At 46.4% G+C, this 23,377-nt stretch overlaps 1 protein-coding gene across 1 annotated transcript in view; it reads right to left on the bottom strand.

The window, feature by feature from the left end:
- LOC144143615 (uncharacterized protein C05D11.1-like) overlaps positions 1-22,247 on the bottom strand; it is a 174,603-nt gene extending 152,356 nt beyond the window's left edge. The window contains exons 1-4 of the mRNA XM_077675456.1: positions 21,761-22,247; positions 12,239-12,321; positions 10,368-10,526; positions 2,031-2,240 (exon numbers count right to left, since the gene is read on the bottom strand). Coding sequence (XP_077531582.1) covers positions 2,031-2,240; positions 10,368-10,526; positions 12,239-12,321; positions 21,761-21,899 — 591 coding nt within the window. The 5' untranslated portion in view covers positions 21,900-22,247. The remainder of the gene's footprint in view (positions 1-2,030; positions 2,241-10,367; positions 10,527-12,238; positions 12,322-21,760) is intronic.
- Between the last annotated feature and the right edge of the window lie 1,130 nt (positions 22,248-23,377).

Raw genomic sequence — 23,377 nt, 5'->3', positions numbered from 1 at the left:
GCAAGGGCCAGGTCAGCAGAGCTAAACTGCGTCCCTACCGATGCCCGAGGCGGCCCGGCCCCCCGGCGCGCCACCTCGGCGAAAGTGCCTTTTTGCACAAACGAGAAGCGTCTTCGCGCTTCTTGAATTGACAGACCTTCTTTTACCTTGATAGCCATTATTTCTTTCTCATTTTGGAATTTCTGGCATTTTCGTGAGTACGCAGGGTGTGGCCCTGCACAATTGACACACTTTACTTCCTGCGCTGCGCAGGAGTTCGCGTGATGATCAGTACTCGCGCACTTGGCGCACGTCTCTTTGCCCCGACAGCTTTGCAGTGTGTGACCAAACCTCTGGCACTTAAAGCACCGGCGTGGGTTTGGGATGTATGGACGGACTCGATGGACTACATAGCCAAGTTTCAGGGATTCAGGAAGCTTGGTGGAGTTGAAAGTCAATACAAGGTGATTAGTGGGGATGTCAATGTCGTTACGTCGGATCATGATACGCCTGACAGCGGTAACATTTTCCTCTTGCAGGCCCTCTAAGATTTCATCCTCCGTGAGGTCTGCGAGGTCAGGATCTGAAATCACTCCTTGGCACGAGTTTAGGCTTCGGTGAGCCGATACTTTTATAGTTAGGTTTGCTAACCTTTGCATTGCAAACACTGCATCAGCCTGGGCTTTGTTTTCGCATTCAATGAGGATACCTCCAGAGGACATCTTTGTAGCTTTGCATTTACCGCCGAGGACAGCTTCCAGTTCTTTAGCGACTACGAATGGCGAGGCCTTTCGTAGGGGGCACTGGCTGTCGGTCGATTCGATAACAAGAAATCTTGGAAAGCTTTGTTCTTTTAGTTGGAATGGGACCCTTGATACAGGGTAGCTTACTGCGGTGCGAACTCGTTTCCGAGCCCGATCATGAGGAGGTTTTGTCGTAGCCATAAACCAGCAAATAAACATTCAGCAGCCATGCTGGCCACCCACCTCGGAGCCCAACACGGGAACGCAAACTTGCGTTAGCCATACGTGGCCACTATAACCCTGCATAAAGAAACCTAGGGTGGCCATTCACACAGGGTTAACCCTTGCCGCCTGGAAGAGGAGATCGGAAAGCAGAAAAAAATAGAGGACAGGAAAGATGGAGAAAGAAGACAGGAAAGCGAAAGAGTGGAGAGGGGGACAGGAAAGGGCGACTGGCTGATTCCCCCTCGGCCGGGTCAGTCCGGGGGTGCCGTCTACAAGAAGCGGGGGCCAAAGTGGCGTGTTGCCTCCACCAAGGGGCCCTAAGGTCCACAACAACCTCGGTGTCGGCTCAGCCACCAGGATCCCCTTTTCCCTGGACACGGCTAAGCCACGCACAGCCTAAAGCGTGGGTGGGTCCAACCCACATGGGCTCGGGGTCCGCGGTGTCGCCACTACCGTCACCTTGAACGAACAAGGTGCCCCTGCGGGGCTTTCTCTCAGTCTTTCATACCACGCACCTCTGAGGACTGGAACCGCCTTCCCGCATCAGCGGCAATCATTGAAAATCACCTTCATTTCAAAAGTGTGTTTTATTATTTTATTTATTTTCTTGTCGTTTTTCCTTTCTTGGTCTAATTTTCATAATTCTCGCGCCATTGTTTGCTATAAAGCCTGTTAGCTAAAACTGTATAATTAGGAACTTCTGCTCAATGTAAGATTCACAGCTGCATTTTGTAAAACTTTTGTGTTTTCTTTTGCCACCACTCCCCTCTGTAATGCCTTTTGGCCCTGAGGGTATTGCAAATAAATAAATAAAATAAACATAAGAAGAAAGCTATAGACAACTGGCAACACTCAATGGGAACTCTAGCATGCAATCTGTTGACGTAACCTTTGAATAGTTCACAATTCAAAAGAAATATCAGCTGACCTTATTACACTGGCAGAAACTGAACACGACATTGCAGTCATTTTTTTGAGGGCCGCGGAGGCTCCGCTGGTGGAATTACATCGGTGGAAATTCCAAAGAGGCAGCAGAGTGGTCTTAGCAAACCCGAGAAGAAAAGGAGGAAGGAGGGAGCGTGCCTTGTGGTTGTTGGTGCTCTCGCGGAGGTTCTGCACCAGGCCCCCCGTCTCATAGCGGTAGCCGCAGGGTGCCGGGTACATCATGCGCTGCATGTTGAGCATGCACAGGCTCTCGCCTGTGTTCTCGCGGGCCTGCATCTCGCAGTAGACCACGCCCGCATTCTCCCCTTCCCCGTTCACGTGGTGCACCTCCGTCGTGTACGCTGCCTCCTGCACAGCAACCACCACAGGCCACCGCGGTTCGATGGGAAAGCACATGAGGCAGCCTCTTTCCAGCGAGCTAGAGATGCTGCACCCCTGGCAATAATAAAGATCGCCGAGAAACCTCCTCTTTCCGAGAAGGCCCCACACAGCTCACGGTCCAATTTCAACCACTAACTTTTAAATCGACTGCTTTCGTGAACCTCCTTTCTTTAAAAGGATAGACAGCCAAGAGACCACTAGAAAGGTCACTGAAAAGACTAATAAATTTGTCAATGAACTGTTAGATTGTGCGTGTACCCTTATACATTAGAACAGCAAAAACTGTCAAAATTCTTATAGCCATAGTGCCAAGGAATCAGTGCTTTTTGATGACATCAGCTGCATACGCTCAAATACTTCAGAAGCAAGTAGTGAGCTAGGATGCCATGCTTAAATGTGAGCTTGAAAACGAAGCACCAGCATCTGGCATGCACCAGACTAGATATCCTGTTTTCCTTAAAGAGGTGAAAATTTGCAGAAAATTCCTACAAGAAGGCAATATTAGGCTATTCTGCATATTTTACGCAGCACCGATACTGACCTCTGATAATTTCAGTGAAGACTGCTGAAAATAGGAGCACTTTGGACCAGCCTCAGTTTAGACAAAAGCCCACTACGGCAAGTAAATGCAGTGATGCAAACACTGAGGATTTACAGGCTTCCAATTAAAAATTTGTAAGCATTTTTGTCAAAATCGAGTCAGGGGCATTATTACCATCTTTTGCCACATTTCGTCTTGCACAAAAAGTTTGAGCACACACATTATCCATTCCAAGCGAGGCGGCACTACGCGAATAAAAAAATTTCATTGTTTTTATCAACTGAGCTTGTTGGATCACTCCCGCAATGTTTCTTCCTCATCTCCTTCATCTTGATAATAGTGTATTTTTATCTTTCTCTGTACTATGTTTGCATAGGCAGATAAAAGAAATAAACAAACAGGGTTTTTGTTTTCTGCACTCAGCAGAAATGCTGTAGTGAACACATACAAGCAATCAGTGTTACCATGTTTGAACTGATGTTGAAGGATGCAACCAGCGAGCTACGCGATGGCGCAGAACTGGATACTGCCAGATTTACAAATCACGAAACTATACATTTTTTACAATTATCCACCAATATTTGGCAAGGCTCAGCAGTAGGGAAAATAAGAAAAAAAAAACAGTGCACAGAAATTAGCACAGCAGCAGTATATTGACACGGCTCCAAGCTCACTAAAACGAAACATGTTATATTTAAAAAGCTCGACTACCATGCATGAAATCTTGAAGAACAGATATTTCCTATACCCCCGTCCCACAGCAGATCTAATGTCACTCAAGGCGAATGACATTAGCTGCAAATGACCTTCGGGTTGGTCACGCCGGTCTACACGGTGAAGAAAATGTCAGTTGTTACTAATAGCAGTGACAGTTGCAGAATTCCAAAATACTAATGTAAATGCATCCGTAATGTTTTTATACCCTTTGCTACTTTCAAAACAAAACAATCTAATTTTTAACCCTTTGAGGGTCGAATTTTTTCGCCAAATGTGACCCCCCAGGGTCAATTTTTGTTATTGCTGATTTAAATTCTTCTGATGAATCTATTTCCAGAAAAAATTATCGTAATTTTTTTAGGGTGACCATAAAGTGACAAAAAAATCGTTTGTGTTGTTACATACACGTGGTTTATTCATGAGTAAGACAAGAAAAATTCTGAATAAAAATGAGAGAGAGTAACAAGCCGGCACCTTTTGAGTGAATCGAAATCAGACAGACATCAGTTTCACAGGCGCAAAAAGCGGGAAGCGCCCGGAGGACGATACCAAAACCAGCCGCTGCGCGCGGGCGCGTGGCCGGATGCGCGAGCAATAGACGGTGCACCGCTTCTATAAAACACACACAAAAAAAATACGAGAAAAGAGCCTCATCAGTTTCGCAGGTGCCCTTGGTCTGTGGCAGGCGCAAGAATCGAGAGGCGCACAGGCGCCCGGTGGGCAATACCCAGTGCGCCCCCTCGTTACCGGATGCGCAAGCGATAGGCGGCGCCCCACTGAAGTAAATCATAAAAAAATAAAAAGAAGAGCCATCGGTGCAAGAAAATATTTTGACGTATTTCCGCAGTGTGGCAGCACATGCGAAGCAAGAGAAGTTGGCGAAAAAGGTGCGCTTTTTAAACACACAAGCAATGACGTACATATACGTTATTGACCATGCTGAAGGTGTTTGCAGAGGACATATATGTACGTCCGTGACCCTGAAAGGGTTAAAAGAAGAAAACGCATCACTGTTCTCAGTGACATCACACATCACAAGCCAAGACAAGCAAAAAATCTGTATGTATTTGGGTAGCAGCAACATGGTGGAGCTTTGCCAAATTGTTGGTTGCCTTTACCTCAATGTAAAACAACATCCAACAAAAAATATTCATTTCCTGATAGTTTTTAGACACATAGCTGTTTGTTTATTAGCAAACTTCCTCGCTTAGTGATGGGCAACTGCTGTCGATGCTACTCATTCGGTTTGGAAACTAATGCGAATGTGCTCCCCGAAGTCCCTGCCGAATGCCATTAGCGTTGAATTTCATTCAGTATTCTTGTGTAGCACAAAAGTAATGGCATTAACAGCTAATGTCATTCACTGTAAATGTCACTATATTTGCCGAAAAATGGTGCCACCTGCGCGCTAGAATCAAAACAGGCCACGGCAGATGTCTTGGTCACCAATCGCTGAAACGGCAATTATTGCCAAAATAAAGCTCCACATGCGAAAAAGGAGATGATAGTCTGGTGAAAAGTTGTGTAAGGGATGGTCATTTGCAGTTGTACAGATAGCGGCGATCAAATATTCGCCACGATACTAAGCCAAAGTTCCCAACACCCAAGCTGACCCGAGCAACGCCGAGCCCGCTGGCTTGGGCGACAGTTCTTGTGGCCGCCACCGCGCCCGAACTCAGTCCACGTTGAGCACTGCATGCCGTCGCGTGAAAAATAATAGAGAGTTTTAGCTGACCGTTTCTGACGCTCCACTCCACTTCGATAGCAAGCGGGAGCGCCATTGCGCACGCGTGGCACGCTAGCGCGCTACCGGCGATACTGGAGCGGGGCCCCGCTCTACTAACCGGGGCCTCTTAGCGGACCGTCGCGGCAGCTTACGCTACCGGGCGGAATTTTAACATGGCTGCCCCCGCAATGCGAGCGCGCTCCGGCGAACTTCGTTTCTTCAGTTGAAACACGACCGACGAAGCCGCGAAAGCGCTACCGAATAGGCAGTGGTGCCACACACCTCAAAGATGTTTAGAACGGAAGCGAAAAACATCGACCGAAGCGCGGGGCTGCTTCTATGCAGCGCCGTGAAAGACAGCCTTGGCTTGGCTATTCCAAATTTTATCGGCTTGTTTATTGTTATTTAGAAAACTTATACCATGTCAGTGACTACATAATACAAAAAAAAGGTCAAATGAGGGCAAGAAACACGTTATTTTGCTTTGTTTGGGTGACCAAATACAAATGCTTATGTTTTCTTTAGGTTGAAGTTTTGGTTTACAGGCGCACGCGAAACGACCAGTCACACGAATCATTCCCCGTCGAGGGAGATACGGTTATCGCTTAGCTAAAAGCCTTTCGGCTGCTGACACTCCGGTTGTGCTGAGCGGGACGTCGGGAGCATAGCGGAGCGTCAAAAACGCTCAGCTAAAACTCTCTAATGCATCTTGGCATCGTCGTTGATTTGCTCGGACAGGCTTCCACGGGCAGAACTTCACATTCCGCGAGCTTGCCATAGCACAACTTGGGCGAGCTCGGCGATGCGCTCCGCCGCGTCGCCGCGGTGCACGTCGACACCGCACACCGCGCAGCTTTCGGCACCAGTGCAAGGGCCACAAGGGCCAAGGGCCACCAATGCGCCGGCCACGAACTGAAGAGCAAAGACGTTGAACACGCAAAGTGCACAAAGTTTACAAGCATCGCTCACACAGCTACACCCACGTCTCCTGCCCAAACGAATACCACCGACAACAGCAGCGCAGGATATCGTTTCCGGTTCCGAAAACGACTATATGACGTCACCCTGAACCGGGCAGACACGCCGGCCAATGTTTCGTCACGCCAGAAGCGATTTTGCTAGTGCTGCCGATTTGTGGAAGCTCACGGCCGGGACAATCAAAATCGATTTTAGATGTAATTCCGGCCTCGGATCGCTGCAAAAATTTCTGTGAGGCATCTGTACAAACTACTGAAGCCAATTATATCATTTTTTAGGCGTCAAAATTTGGTGTCAGCACTCCTTTAAAAGAAAATGCACAAATGTGTGCCAATAACTGCGGTTGCAACCACCGAGTGCAGTACAGCAGCAGCCTGTGGGCTTCTTACAGCAAGCAGTTAGAAAACCATAACACAGAAAAAAAAAGCAAAACATAATTTAGAAAAAAAAAAAAACAGAAATGTTCATTTACAGATTGCAATTGAGTCAGGAGCTGCATGTTGTTGGTAAAGTGCTTCTATGAACATCATGTGTCTCTGCAAAAGCCACCCTTGCAGCACAACTGTTCAATGTTGCATAAAACCCCCTATTTCGCTGCACGAGTTTCGTACACTCTCTGAGCGGATTTTACAACAGAACTAGACGTCAGACCTTCACCTTTTAAGCCAACAACTCAGGGGCTGTCACAAAAGTTTCATTCGTGCTTTCAGCTTTTAGGAAATCCTGTTTAGTTTTGAGTTTCATTTCAATGGGCATCAGTCATGATGGTGATGGCAACTAAGCCAGAAAGAACTCAAATCTAAAGCAGCAAATAATAAAAAAAAAAAAAGAACTGTAGGTACACACAAACAACTGAAATAAACGGGAAGACAACTAAACGTAGGCATGGGAAATGCTGCCAAACCTACTGCAATACACAAGAGAAAGAGCTCAGCGTGTTGACAGTGTACTATGCAAGCTCCATGAAAAATGTTCACGTGCCCTGTTGGACCATGAACAATCAACTTAAACATTTGTGCATTGTGTTATTTCCTGAATTGCAGACGAGTCCACTGTGTGTGCCATAATGTAGTCCGGCGTAAATGTTTATATGTCCCCAAATTTACATGCGCAAAACAGCTAATAGCGTGGAGTCGGTATTCAAGGCTGTCCATGCCAGCTGGACAACGCTGAGCACGCTAGCAGTTTTGTCACAAGTTAAACATGTGAAAAAGAGTGATCAAGCACACATACAACTTGGAAATTGCCCATGCTGGGCTATCTCAGTTTAGAGCCAGACATTTTAGCACACACTAAAACAAAAACGCAGTGTCTAGAGTTACGTCCGACGGAACTCAAAATCTAAAACTAGAGTTACGTCCGACGGAAATTTAAGCCAGTTTCTAAAGTTACGTCCGACGTAACTCAGAATTGAAAACTAGGGTTACGTCCGACGTAACTTTAAGCCAGTTTCTAGAGTTACGTCCGACGTAACCCAAAATTGAAAACTAGGGTTACGTCCGACGGAACTTTAAGCTGGTTTCTAGAGTTACGTCTGACGGAACCCCAAATTGAAAACTAAAGTTACGTCCGACGGAACTTTAGGCCAATGTTTTGAGTTACGTCCGGCATAACGTAAAGCACAAAAAATTTACAGCTCTTGAAGACTCTTGAACCAATTTACATGGTTCAAGAGTAATTAATAGGGTTGGGTGTCAGTTAATATTTCAACCCAATTAATTGGCATCGATTAATTCGATTCTGCGTGGATTATTTGGTTTTGTGGTTTTTTTTTTAGAAAAAAAATGACCAAAAATAATTATGTAGTAGTACATATCAGATCAATATGCTCATACACTTGTTCAGACACATTCCGGATGAGGTAAGTACGTCATCATCACGGCGCATGATGCGGACGCGACGCTTATCAGCTCGTTCATCACTCACATTTTTTCTAGAAACAGGAACATCAGCGCCTGCCATGAGTGCCGATGGCGCCAATTAATCGCGCTTTTCTTACTACAGAAATAGTTTATACAACGGCAAAACGGTATGTATAATTGCCCACTGTTCGTTTTTTGTACCGTGTATATTTGTAGTTTTTATTTGAAATTTTGCCATGTGGCATGAAGATACACGAGTTGAGATAAGAGTTGTCGATGAAATATTATTGAGTACATAGCTATTTTCCCGTCTGTTTTCGGTTTTAATCACTGCCATCTTTTCGCATACTGGTATCGTTTTCTGTCTTGACGTAAGGCGGTTTATTTGAACACGAATATGATACTCGACATGCTTGCGTATAATTTCAACATGACATTTTTCTTTCTGTTGCTCAGAAACTTGAATTGGTTAAAACAATTAATCGTGACTAAAGCATTAATCGATTAATCGGAAGGTTAATCGATCAATTACTTACCACTAATAATAAATAATTGATTAGTGATAATAAAGCGAATGCCGTGGTACTCCTTTATTTCTTCACAGAATTAAAATGTCGATACATTTTAGTTAACTGATCTGGCTGATTAATGAAAAACGTATTTTATCAAAGTCGCTACTATTATGGGAAGAGTGGGTGGTTTTTACGCCCATTTGTGATAGAGTCACTTTATATTCAGATGCCAGCAAAATGATATTGAAGTGAAAAGCTAAAATTTTCTCTTGAAGGAAATGGTTCGCACATATTCGTCCAGGCATTAAAAACACCCAATCTTAATTTTACACGTACATTTTACGGAGATTACATAGGTGGGCATGCAGTAGATGGGAAACCACTCAGTAAACTTTATAAATGTGCGGAGATAATTGTTCTGATCTTTCGGTTTGTTGTTTACTTGTCGGCGGATTTGAAACACATTTTTTAAGGAAGCTGCTACAAGGCTGTCTGCCGCGGCTGGTGCTAGCACGCGGGGGGCTGAAGAAGTCTGAAGCGCAGACACCCTTCTCTGATTAGCGGGCGCCGACTGCCGGGTGCGGCGTCCTCTGCTGTTTTGTGATGGTTCCGTGTCGCTTGCGGTCCTTCGGCCGATATGCTCAGGCGCCGTTAAGACACGGCCACGGAAAGACTTGCTTAGTATTGCACATGGTGAGCAGCTGCAGGCAAGTTTCTTGGTGCAGCGGCATGGCGGGAGCCCTGCTGGAGAACACTCACGCCCCCAATCAAAATTTCCTGAGGAGGGAAAGGGGGATGAGGGGGGCCCTGGCCCCCCTGACTACTGGCCTGGGTGGCATTCTGCATTAAAGAAAAAAAGTGTCGCCCCTAGTAAAGATTGTGATGTTCGTTTCCCCGAAGTCCGGTGACGATCAGGAACCCAATCGCCCGGGCTCCAGTTCTCGGATAGATGGCGGTCGAATTGACGAACTCGAGGCGTTTGGATTTGATGAAGGGAAACGAAGACGTTCTATACAACTATTTACATTAGAATGAATAAGGAAAAACTTCGAGGTTCAAGTTAGACAGTAGCTCCAAGTTTGTACAAGTCACTCGAGCTTTCCATCTCCGTCTAACTATCCTGTGCTCGGAGCGTACACAGACCGCTCAAGTGACGACGACGGCCGGGGCTCTGTTCCCGCCGCAGGACACGCGCGGACGTAACTTTAGTTTTCAATTTGGGGTTCCGTCAGACGTAACTCTAGAAACCAGCTTAAAGTTCCGTCGGACGTAACTCTAGTTTTCAATTTTGGGTTCCGTCGGACGTAACTTTAGAAACGGGCCTAAAGTTCCGTCGGACGTAACCCTAGTTTTCAATTGTGGGTTACGTCAGACGTAACTCTAGAAACTGGCTTAAAGTTACGTCGGACGTAACCCTAGTTTTCAATTGTGAGTTCCGTCGGACGTAACTTTAGAAACTGGCTTAAAGTTCCGTCGGACGTAACTCTAGTTTTCGATTTTGGGTTCCGTCGGACGTAACTCTAGACACTGCGAAACAAAAAAGCCCAGGATATGCTCCAGAATTCCTTTTGGAAATGCAAAATATTTCTCACTGCACTTCACACATGCTGAGCGTCTCAGGACCCAGCAATGCCCGAGGCACCCTGGGTTGCAACGCTAGGCGGAGGAATGTCAAAGCAACATACTCCCACCAGACTGAGCCACCCAGAGCCTCTGACTAGTCCACACCGCAAATTCGCCAAACCCAGAAACACCCACCGTAAGCGATGGATAAAGGACGTGGTCCAGGTAAATGGGCAACAGGTTGAGGAAACCCTTGGCACCGGCTGTAGTCATCGTGTAGCAGGTATGGTCCGTGTCAGTCCAGGCGTTGGTGCCAGATGCCAGGCACCGGTTAGCAAGCTGGTCGAGGACGCCCTGCAGAAGACACAAGTGGACACCTTCGGGGATAACACGGTGTTAGCTGGCTGTGATGCGCAACAACACAAGGGGCAGCCTGTGAGTAACAAAGGAGAGGCTGCAGGGAAACACTTGCAGAAGCCCTGGTGGCGGCAAACCAGGACAGCAGGAATTTTTTTAAATGATAGAATATAACGTGCACCTGGCTCTAAGCAAAAATTGTGGGAGACTGCGAAATATTCGAAACTTTTGAATATCAAAGCGATTAACTTGATATTCAATTCAGCTTTGCTCATGCTTAGTTGAAAACAAAAAGGGGTCATTAAAAACACATTAAAATATGTTGTTTACTACAAGTTTGAACTAGTTGGGCACTAGGCGTATTGCACTTGGAGCACTTGTGAACTAGTGGGGCACTAGGCGTATTGCACTTGGAGCACTTGCAATCAACCACGGCAAACAAGCATAGGCTTTTGATTGACAGATTGACTAACTGTTAATGGCATCTCCTTCGTATTGGGGTATGATGGGCGTCATCTCACCAAAGAGGCTAACGTATCTATGTTGTACTACCCTCAACTTTAGAGCTGCTATTAGTGGCAGGCTAAAATTAAATTTTGACCATTACAGGCGGTACCTGTCCTAAGCTATGTTTCCCTCTCTGCTTTTCCTCCACCAGCATTCCAATCTTTTTCTAGTCACCTTTACAGCCTTACAGTTTACTTTCTCTGTGCTATCTTCAAACCCTGGGGCTTCGGGAAGGCAATTATTACTCTCATGAGGATTTAGGTGGATACAACCACATTATAACACAATGTGCTGAATCGTATCTGTTCTCTTTCTGCAGACAACGCATGCCCCATCACTTTGGGTATACTTCCCCACACAAGCCTTCCTTCGCTTGCGGCGGCAGGCTTTCCTGCAATGCACCGGTGACGTGCAGCTAAGGGGCAAGAGGAAGGTGCTTGTATAAATCCATGGCATTAGGCAAACAGGAAACCCTCGTGCTTTTCTTTTCTCATCCTGATACTGTGGTCACACTCAAGCTGCATGGGTCAACACTCTCTAGATAAAAAAGCGTAGGTGCATCCGTCCCCCCTCCCACCTGAGCCCTTGATTTTCTGATAAAATGATTCAGAAAGGTGATCTATCTTTTTAAATCTGTAATGTTCTGGGCACGTGTACGTGCGTGTATATATACAGGACATCGGGAAATACAATGAACTTGTCTAGCTTCATGCTCCTAGATACCGAGATAAAGCCCCTTGGACAAGACGCTGACACTGCAGCACTTATAAAGCTAGTTTGCCAACCTGCCCATGTTAGTTATCGTGCAACTGCGCCAATTTCGGTCAACTCTTTTTGTACACTTATACGAGGAATGAAATGCCCATCACAGAACTCATATTTAAGACTTTTGTGCATGCATGCAGGAACATTCGAGGTGGAAGAGTTTTTTCTAAATAAAATTAATACGTTGTTAGCACCGGGAAAGGAACTCACAACCCAACCAAGTGCAAAGTGGATACGATACTATTACACCACGAGGGCATGCTGGCTAGGGATTGAGGCTAATTTTCCTTCCCTTTCCTTGTGAAGGGGCTTCTCAAAGTACTCCTGGGACAGCTCTTACTGTTACAACATACTTCATACTAAAGATGGCCATCAGCTCTGACACTTCTGAGAAGCCAACCTTGCTGTCTATGGGTTGCTTACAGCCTCCTCCCTACCTTGAAGGGGTACTCCTCACTGCCCATGAACACGAGGTGCTCCAGGGTGTGGGGAAGGCCGTCGTCATCCTGGGCTTCAGTGGCTGCAACGACAAAAGCAGAAGAAAGCTTAGGCGCTTAACAGTGGTCACCCAGAATACCCTTGTTTATGCGGGAATAATACGCTGCAATGAGACACTGTACACTCTATTCTGGACAGCACATACTGAGCCAGTAACAAAGCTGCCGGTGCCTAAAAAAAGATGCTGTGTGTGTGCACAAGGACAGAAAAGTTTTTGTTTCAACCTTTGTTAAAATATAAATGATGGCACTTAAAAAACATTTTTTTTTTCCTTCTAGAACTCTTTTTGTGGTACGAGTTCATCTACTTGACATTAGAAACCTGCACAAACCAACAGAGCCACACCAAAAGCAACCTGAATCAGTATGCACAACTCCAGGGATCTAACTCCGAGATTGTGAAGGACGGACAATGTTCAAATGGGTGACTGTGCGGAGCTACCGCAGAACCTCATTTATACATTTTCAAAGGAAAAATAAAAATAAAATCAACAATAAATGTGGAGCCTACCTCATTCATACATTTTCTAAAGGACGATAAAAAGAAAAACAAAAAAAAATGATCTGAAAATATACTGAAGCACAAAGGTTACGACGGGTTTGAGCTTCCACCACGAGTTACGGAGAAAAGGCCTCCATGAGTAGCATGAATATGTCTAATACGTTTCCACCCAAACTTGTAGTGGAATGCAGGGTTTTACTGCACACACTACTATTGTTTAGTTAAAAGAATGCCTGGACATTACAATCCATCTGTTACAATGTAGGGAGGGAGCTGAAGTGACAGGCACTGATGGAAAGATTGGCACTTTACACGAGCCCCTGGAAAAGCAATGCACATCCCTTCAGTTTAAGCAGGTGGTAGGTACACTATCTCCCCTAGAGTTGCTGGATGGCGCTTCAAGTTCTCCGGCGCGCGGCCGCCGGAAGTTCGAGCGCTTGCCCCGGAAGACGGGCAAATGGCCTCCGTTCCAGCATAGCGTATCCTACGTATGGGCTGGTTTCGCGTGCATTCCGCCAAAAATGCCTGCTTGTTGCGCCGTCAACTGCACAAGCAGACCAGAGAAGTCGTCTGGGAAGACGTTTTGATATAGTTTCGAAATAGTTCGATATAACAAAAATTTGATACAGAAAGTGAAGCAAAAAACATATATCTTGCCGGCGGAGTCACGAGCTACGCTGAGCTCTTACCACCCTGCAGTTCACTATTGATACGACACTTTCTCGGCAAGAAAACAATCATTTATTGGGGCGGAAGAACTGCGTGAGTGTAGCCTGCTTCTTCGAGCGTAACGCGTTGCTGGTGACTGCTTGCTCCACGGTATCTAAACAGTCGACAAGCACAAGACCGCTGCCCTCAGTGGCACTGCAGTATCACTGTAGCAGGGCCACGGCAGCGACGGCTTCGCTCGTGCTCGGAAGAGGTACGGAGTCCTCGGCATCTTCGACAAAGCGGAGGCAAGCATGGGTACAAGCGAATAACGGCGAACCCAGCGAACCGAGCAAGTGCGGGCAGCGAGTGGCGTGGACTTGAAGATCGGTGACACCGCAGCCCACCCTGCCCACCCTGCCTTTGGGCGCCAACGGCATGCATGCGTGGAGCTGGTCCACTCTGCTACGGCCGGTTTGGACGCGCTCGAGCTCACGCCGGAACCGCAAGCGACACCGCCGCCACGGCTGCGCGCCGAGGTATTGCGGGAAAGCCTGCCGCATGCCTAAGGAGAGCGAAAAATCCCACGCTGGAGAGTTCGATATATCCATTGTGAGCAAAATCGTGTTCGATATAAAAAGTTTTAAATGCATTTAATTTTTACAAGAATTATACATGGGTTCGATATAGGCAATAATTCGATATATCCGTGTTCGATATAAGCGGGCTTTACTGTATTACAATATTCTGTATGACGCGCGTGATACGCAGCGAAACGCAAATGTCATATCAGTGTCGTTTTTAAGCTGTGGCTCTTGTTAAGCAGATTCCCTCGCTTTAAGCCGGATTTATACCGGCGTTGGGTGGCAAACATAATAAGAGACAAATGGGCTCCATCCCCAGGCAGCAGGCTCCGCAGTGACCACTTTACTGACAACTGTTTTGACAGAACGGGCGCACGAACTCGGCTACAGCCTGACGCCGCGCCCCCGTTGTTTGCTTTCCCGAAGCATCTGGAAAAGGTACAGTACGACAGAAAAGGTACAGCATTTTCGTATAGCGGCCCTGAAACAAAAAAGAATACTGTTCGGCCATCGCAGTTCGCTCGTTTAGCGTTCGTATAACTTCCCCTGCAGTTGATGCTACGTTTATTAGGCACTGAAATCGCCTGCATGGGCGCTACCTTCTTTCGTAGTATATTTGCAGAGTCGCTTTAAAAATGCCGCCTTACAAATTAGCTCGGAGCACAATAAAATCTGCATGGAGCTGTGAAACCATGTACTGTAAGCAATGAAACGTAATTGGAAAAACATCTCCATTACGTTACAAAGCGCGAGGTCTTAAATTTTAAGCACCCAATTTTTTCTTTCAATTTTTGAAATGCTGCTATCTGCATTATGTATCTCAGTTGTGCTATGATGGGGAGTCCCAAAGCCATTGGGCATAACTTTAACAGGCTCTTTTCCCTCGTTAAACAGATGCTAGGGGTATAATTCCCAAATACACATATGCTTTAATTCATACTGTAAAGGATTCCGATGTACTGACCTTCAAAGGTAAAACAGAAGCAAGCTGCGCACAGTCATTTTCAGGTTGTTTTTTTGTGTTGGCACTTAGCAAACCTCATATCGGTTCTTCTGTTTCAGGCAGCTTCCTCCGTGTTGATATCGAACTTGCTTAGCTAGTTGATTTTCGTATAATCCAAGTGCTTTCACGGCTGTTAATTTATTGTTTTCGACTAATACAAGTCCCTTCACGACTGTTAATTTATTGTAAGACGTGCATCTTAACACGAATCATAAAGTCGACTCGCTAGCATAAAACCCCTTCGAGCTGCGTCGTCTCCTCTCAAACCAAGACCCAAATGACATTTTCGTTCTCCTTCGCAATTAAATTCTGCTTCATATTAACGTCGCATGTTTCGGTATAGCATAAGTTGCGATCTGAACGCTATGTGTATCGCCAAAATGCAATAAAATGAGAACGAAATGCCAAAATGCGCCAATGGGGACGCTTATCAGCGGTTGGGAAGCGTAGCAGACGCCCGACTTCCGGGACGAGCCGTTGAACTTCCGGTGGCCGTGCTCGCGCCCGGCCGCGACAGCGGCGAAGCACCATCCAGCAACTAAGTGGAGATCAGTGGGTAGGTACCTGATCTGATAGTACTCCTTTGCCCACTAAAGCGCTGTTCTACAGCAACATTTTATAGAGGTGGGGAGCAGGGTGGGGGGAGTGACACCTCGAACATCCTGCTGGTTGTTCCAGGTGCAGGCATTATCTTGCTGCCATAGCACCTTGTTTTAATGTGGAAAGCAAACACAAATGCATGCATCAACCTCCCGTCTCCAGCATTCTCTAAATAAGGGGCTCGTCAGGCTAGCCAGTGTTGAGAAGAATGCACTGCTATTGCTTAGTGTAGGGTACACGCGCAAAATGGCTGTTTCTCTAGCCCCCCTAATAGTTCCTTCTAAAGAATGAACCATTTCAACATAGCATAGCTGCATTCAGATGCCAGAAATTTCTCCCACTATCCAAGCACGCAAACAGGCAAGCTCCTGCTAATATTGAGTAGAAGGTTAAAAGCTGAGGTTGGAACACATTGAAGCTCTGTTGGGTAATAATGGAGGGCAAAGGGTTATTTTGACACCCTGGCGTTCTCCACTAGCTACCTCCTATACACCACCAAAAATACGGCTGCCCCAGCCACACATCGAAACCGCAACCCACAGGTCAGTGGCAGAATGCCTTAAACACTGTGTTATGTAGAAACATTGTCTGACGTCAAATGGAAACTTTGTGACCAAGTGACTAAAAGCGCAGAAAAGCGCAGGACAAAGAAAAGAACTACACAGGACAAGTGCCTACTAACAACTGAGTTTTCTAAAACTCAGTTAAGTTCTAAAACTCAGCTTACTAAAACTCAGTTGTTAGTAAGTGCTCGCCCTGGGTAGTTCTTTTTGTCCTGCGTTTCTCTGTGCTTTTAGTCAATATGTCTCCATACCAACTTGCCCATTTGTTGGAGCTCTTAAGAAACTTTGTGCACAGGTGATCAACTAAAAAAATCCTTTGATCATACTAACAAGCCCCAGGAAGCACATAATGTGTTCATTAATGTTCGCCAATGTGAGGGGCAGATGTACTCATGCGCTCAGCTGATGCACAGGGGAGCCCAGCACCTCCTCTCACCTAGTTTGCAATGCTTTATGTGGTCCCCTAGGCTGTGTAAGCACGATCAAATCCCCTTAAATTTATTCTGGACTCATGCACTAAGATATGCACGTCTATTTACTAGTTTCCCAAACAAGGTAAGCATCTGAGCATGCTGGCTAAGATGCTTATCTTAGCATGCTGGCTAAAAGCCTGACCAAAGCTTGTAGAGTCTGCGTCAAATGCAACCATCTGGTCCTCTCAAATTTAACATGAAAATGCACATGTGGACATATTGTCTTAAGCATTAAGTTTAGAATAAGAATACTTTTATTTTGCATTTTACGGAAAATGCATGTGAAAGTCTAGCCATTTTAAAAAGGGACACCGTTTACGTAGTTTACCTCTCGGAAGAATTCAGTAGCAGGCATCCATGTGGGAAAAGCTCTCAAACAGATAGTGCCATCAAATTAACCAGGAAGCCTTGAAAAGACCAACAGTTACATTGGGGGTAATAAAAAAACGTACTTAAGAAGTTAATATGACAAGAAGACACTTTCAGCTAGGCCCGTAAAGGGCTATTACTGCTGCATTCAGCTATTACTGCGGCATTCTTCTGCAGATAGCTATACAAAGTCTGTGACTTCAAAAGTGATTTCCATTCATGAAGTGTTACATCAGGGGTCTCAAACTCACATCAGTGAGCGGGCCGCAGTCACGAATTTTAGTCCCACAAGGGCCGGGAGAGCGAAGAAGGTTGAAATGAGGGGGGGAAGGGGATGATTAACAAAATGTCAGATAACGCTGCCTTTCCAGAATGGAACTGGGCGTCAGGATTCGAGACACACATCGATACCAATCTCCGAATGACTAAAATGTGGATGCCTATTCTGAAATATCAAATATTTGTTCCACGATTATGTTTCAACATGTGGCGACTGTATTGGGTGCCTCACAAAAAGAGGCTTCAGGGCAGCTGCGTCTCTGTATCGTACTATAATAAACGTTATTGATAGTAATTGACGAGAAAATATTGCCAGTTTCATTTATGAAAGTCACAAAACTTTATTCCTTGAGAACCTCAATGTAGCTGTTATTGTTCTAAACATGCTGGCTTGATGCCTGGCAACACTTGGCTGCGACTAGAGAAGAAATGTCCGCATGAACTTCTTGCGCGGAAACGATCCTCATGGTCGATCGCAGGTGCTCATCAGTCATCCTCGACCAGAGAGCTGACTTGTTCACCTTCAGCAAGGAAAACAGATGTTCGCACAAGTGGGTGCTTCCGAACATGGCAATGATCCTTGCAGCCTGTTGACAAAGTGCCGGAAAACTTGCATCGTCAAGAAACTTGTAGAAGTCTAGTACAGCCACGTCCTGAAATGTCTGCTTCAACGGAGTGTTAGCTTGCAGCTTAAGAAGTTCCATCTGTAACTCAGGCGCTGCATCATCCATGCACCGGCACCGAAAACGGCAACGAAATAATCCGGAATTCATCGGCGAGGCTGGTGATGTCTTGGAAGCATCCTTCGAATTCTCTTTGGAGATCATGGAGGAGATCAGCGAAGTTATCACAGGATTGTTTATCCACGTTCTCTGGCGAATTCAGGGTTAGAAAATGATCAAACTTCTGAATTCTCATCTGTCTCTCCCAAAGCTGCAATTTGAATTGAAAGGCTTGATTGATTGAGGGGTTTAACGCGCCGACGCAACGCAGGCGATGAGGCGCGCCGTAGTGGAGGGCTCCGGATTAATTTTGACCACCTGGGGATCTTTATCGTGCGCCGAAATCTCGTACACACAGGCGTTTTTGCTTTTCGCCTCCATCAGAAAAGCAGCCGCCGCGGCCGGGAATCGAACCCGCGACCTCGTGCTCAGCAGCGCAACGCCTTAGCCACTGAGCCACCGCGGCGGGTTGAATGGCTTGAATGAAAGGCTTGAATGTCGTCATGCATTTTCGTGATCAGTTTATTTTTTCCCTGAAGTTTAACGTTGAGGCAGCTCAAATGATCAGTGATATCACTGAGGAATGCAAGGGAGTGAAGCCACTTTTCGTCTGACAGCTCAACAATGGCCCTGTTCTTGCTCTTCATGAAAGCGTCAATTTCCTCTCGGAGATTAAAAAATCGTTTCAGCACTCTTCCATGACTCAGCCATCGCACCTCTGTATGGTACAAAATTTCACCATATTCGCTGCCAACCGCTTCTAAAAGAGATACAAATTGGCGGTGGTTAAGAGCTCTTGAACGGATGAAGTTCACTGCGCTGAGCACGATTTCCATTACGCTCTTCATTTGCAGAGACTTGGCGCAGAGTGATTCTTGGTTCAAAATGCAGTGAACCGCGGCAAATTGATTGGTGATTCCGAGTGCAGTAAGCTTCGTCCGCAAACGACCAACAAGCCCGCTCTTGCATCCCACCATTGATGGCACACCGTCTGTAGCCAAACAAACCAACTTTTCCCACGGTAGTCCAGCATGTTCGACCACTCTTTCGAGAACAGAAAGAATATCCGCCCCTGTGGTCGTGCTTTTCATTGGGATTAAGTCCAAGAGTTCCTCAGTGACGTTCAGGTTTTTGTCTACACCCCTTACAAAAATAGCACAATGTGCCTTGTCTGTATGACAGTGCTTTTGTCAACTGCAATAGAGAATGCTTCAAACTCGTGGCATCGGTTGATTAATCCTTTTTCAATGTCTCCACTGATCTCGTTAATTCTCTCGGCGACTGTGTTCGGAGAGAGGCCTATTTTCTCGAATGTCTTTTCACGCTGGGACAGGTAGCATCAGCGACTCCAAGCAGGCACTGCTTAACGAACAGGCCTTCAGTGAAGGGCTTGGAAGATTTGGCAATAAGCTCAGAAATTACAAAGCTTGCCCTTACCGTTTCGTCACTTGCTTTGGCCGCCTTTTTGAACAGGTTTTGCTGCTTTCCCAACGCTGCCTTCAGTTGAGTCACGGTGTGCTCGCGAACGTTGCCAGTGAGAGCACCATACTTCTCGTGATGACAAGACATGAAGTGGCGTCGAACATTGTACTCCTTCAGCACAGCCACAGTCTGATGGCAGACTAAGCAGAACACCTTGTCTCTTGATTCCGTGAAGAAATAAGAAAGTTCCCATCACTCCTGAAGGCATCTTTTCTAGTCTTCCACTTTGCGTTTTGCAGACTGCTTGGACAACGACATTGTGGCTCCCTAGACTTCCACAGCAGAAAGCTTCGTTGTTTGCAGATCGTCCAAAAGGTCAAAAAGACACCTGTCACATTTACGGAGGCGACAGGCACGTAGGAGCACAAGTGCGCTCTATCATGATTGACTTGGGGCACCGCTACCATCCACAGTGCTGTCAACAGCTTGCGAGTCGGAGGATAGGCGCTTGGTTTGGCGTCTCAATTTAGCGCACGCGAACAGATATGTGGTGTTTGATGCCTGGAAGTGCACAGTTTCGAAGGGCAATGTGCAATCTTTTGCTCAGCAGCGAGCTGTCACTCTCTCCCAGACCATAAATAACGCTGCGACACGCCCCTAAACGCACGTGGGTGCCTTTTAGAGCCTGAACCTAGAGTCCGACGTGCGGCCGCGCCCTTCTTGCCACAGCTGCAGCGCAGTAAAAGCGTTTGACACAAAGACGAACAGGAAAGCAAATATCCACAAACACCATACAACGCCCGGAAACCTTCGCGCTTTCGAAGAGGCCTGGAAAACTCCAGACAAGCCGCCGTTTTCTCATTAGTGACGTGCAGCCAGCCCCGTTCGCAGGGTCATATAACGCCGCGGGCAGTTTCTCTGCGGCCTGTGCTCGCCCAGCCCTGTGCGCACTGTAGAGTGCTCGATCCACAAGTCGCAGTTGCTTGTGACCATTGTGCACCCGACTTAACGGCGACCGAATCGAGGGGCCTTCGGAAAAGAGGGGTGTCCGCTCTGGTAACGAGGAGCCGTGAAAGACGATATCCACGCGTTTTCGAGCAGTCTCTGGCCACCTGCATCCTTGGCTACACAAGCAGGGCGCGCACTGACGCATTCGCTTAAAAAAAAAAAAAAAAAAAGAACCAAGACACTCCCGAGAGGGCCGCGGGCCGCAATAGAAGCATGCGGCCCGCGTGTTTGAGACCCCTGCGAGAAACTAACCAAAGCCGTTCCATACTCACAATGGAACAGTCACAAATTAGTGGCACTTCTTCAAACAAGCCTGTCTAAGTCTGCTTACTGGTTGAGCTTAGAAACCAGCATGCAGCAAAGTCTATTGCCACGCAGTCGGTACAACACGTTAGCTCATGACTAAATTTACTTCTTTTTGAGAATAATTCTAGCATACAGCAAATTGTTATTGCATCTTAAGGCTGCTGACGAGATTGAGATTTTTCTACACCTGGAAAAAGAGCTTGGAAAAAGAGCAGATGCGCTAACAGTGCCTGTTCACACAACATTATTACATAGCAAATTAGAATCTGAATCTCACAGCTCATCATAACCCCCTCACACAGCCACTGACAACTGGCTTTATAATACAGAGCAATACAATACAAATGAAAGAGGTTGCAGGTTCGATATTTGGCTATGATGAATTTTCCTCGGCAGCAGTGTTTCTAGAAGGCCGCACAGCGCTCGCTTGTGGCGAATCTACCAATGCCCGAGTGTGCTGATCTTGCACAGCGCTTTTCTGTCTGCTTGTGTACCGAGCCATCTGCTGCTCACATGCTAGGTCAGCACTGTGACGGACGGACCGAACGATGAGGGATCCAGAGAAGCGCTGGTGAAATGATTGACCCAGAACAGTAGCATGATAACTACGACTTGAGATGGTGACAACAGGTCTCCTCATCAGCCAGCACCTTCTTGCACAAGCTGAACGCATTTCAGTGCCAGCCCTGCATTTCTGTGGTCTCTTTTATCGTATTTTAGACTGCCCAGAACTGCTCCAAACAGCTCTGCACTTTATTTGGCCATGCAATACGTGCGAATAACCTTCCTTTGAGCGCAGATCGAGAAACAAAAACCTAGTATGCAGTGCGGTCGAAAGAACGCGAAAGGAGCTAGCTGAAACCCTCAAATCCGGCGCGCCCACCCCTGCACATGCGCGCACTGTCGTGTTTGTATTTGCTACGCGCTGACGGAGGAGCCGCGAGGTCAGGCTGTGCATAGAACCGCGGACACACCGTGCTTACCTACGCAGAGGAAGCCGCTGATCAATGGGCCATCGAATTCCGAGACAAAAACTGTCAGCCCGGTTTTTCTGGATCGATATTTTGCCAACGGCAGGTCTCCATCGGTCCGGACGACGCTGATCTCCTGGAAATTGCTCATGTTTTCCGTTAAAAGTGGGTAGAGGCCTCAAGCAGGCTTATTTGACCCACTACGTTCTACCACGGCTGCCACCGGGGCTTCCGACGGTGCCTGCGCTTGCAAGCGACACTGCCGGCACGTGCGTTCGGTGTCCTCGAACACCGTAGAAACACGGTAGAAACGCTAGCAACGCTAGTACGAACAGAACAAAAAGCACCGCGCAGTGTTTTTGGCGTTTGAGAGTGATGGGTGGATAGATGCAACTAATGAGAGCAGGTGAGATTTGTGGGGGTAATAGCTAGGACTTGAAAGGCGCGAAGCAGAATATCAAAAAATTACACAGGCAGCATGCTAGAACCAGAACTCCTCCACAGTTGACTGTCGATAAGGTAGCAAAAAAGCATGCGAGGGTGTCCAATCGCACAACCCGTGCGAACAATTTTTATTTTTAGTTCGCACGTAACGTGCAAACAATTTTTAGTTCGCACGAGGTGTGCGAACAATTTTTTGCGGCACTCGATCATCCAGCTCATCCAGCGCTCTTCCGTGGAGACGTTGGTTAGTAAATGGTACAGCAAAGTTATCACTTTAGGTGACCTATGGCCTAACCTGAGGTAATGGAGTTTAATTTTAAGCAGATGCATAACCTGCCAATAGTGCTTCGAAGATCTAGCCTAAGCAGGGCTCTGGTAAACAGCTTGTGACATGAAATTTTGAGTTAGTGTCCTTGCACGCTCATAGTCATACGGGCGTCGGCAGAGGGTTGCAGAAGGGGCACTTGACCCCCGCCTCCTCAGCACTTGCCTGCTCCCTCCGTCTCCCCCACGAATCAACGATGTATATCCATGCTGATAGCACACGACTCCGGAGTAGCCCCTTGCGCCAGCGGTGCGGCATTTCGACGCCAAGAGGCGAAAATGGTGTTTGAAAAATGATCTGAAATTTTAGCTTTAAACGGCCGCTGCCGGGCGCGTTTGCATATTCAAGAAAAAAAACTGCGGTGGCATACTTATATATATTTATATATATATATATACTATATATATATATATATATATATATATATATATATATATATATATATATATATATATATATATATATATATATTCATACGTGTGAAATATATATATAGAAAACCAAAAAAAGAATGGGGAGTTAGGTACCTAACTCCCCCGTTCTTTTTTTTTTTTTAAGTCCCCTGGTGCGGAATTATTGTGCGTTCGTGTGTGTGTGCGTGTCTGTGTATTATTCACGCTTATTATCTTGTAACCCCTCTCTCCTTTGCCTCTCTACCCATCTGTCCGACATCCCTTTCCCCTCCTCCCCACACCAGCAGGCGTTCTGGTGTCCACCCTTAGGTGTGACAAATTACGCCTGCTGGTGGACCTTCTTTTCCATTTTCTGATCAATAAATTCATTCATTCATTCATTCATTCATTCATTCATTCATTCATTCAATGAGAAAAGCAATTTCTGCCACCTGTTCGCCTCCGGCC

Source organism: Haemaphysalis longicornis, unplaced genomic scaffold, assembly GCF_048455015.1.
Source record: "Haemaphysalis longicornis isolate Haplotype H1 unplaced genomic scaffold, Haemaphysalis longicornis Haplotype H1 scaffold_1, whole genome shotgun sequence".
Taxonomy (NCBI): domain Eukaryota; kingdom Metazoa; phylum Arthropoda; class Arachnida; order Ixodida; family Ixodidae; genus Haemaphysalis; species Haemaphysalis longicornis.
The sequence above is the reverse complement of the archived record's forward strand: the minus strand, read 5'-3'. Positions and strand labels throughout refer to the sequence as shown.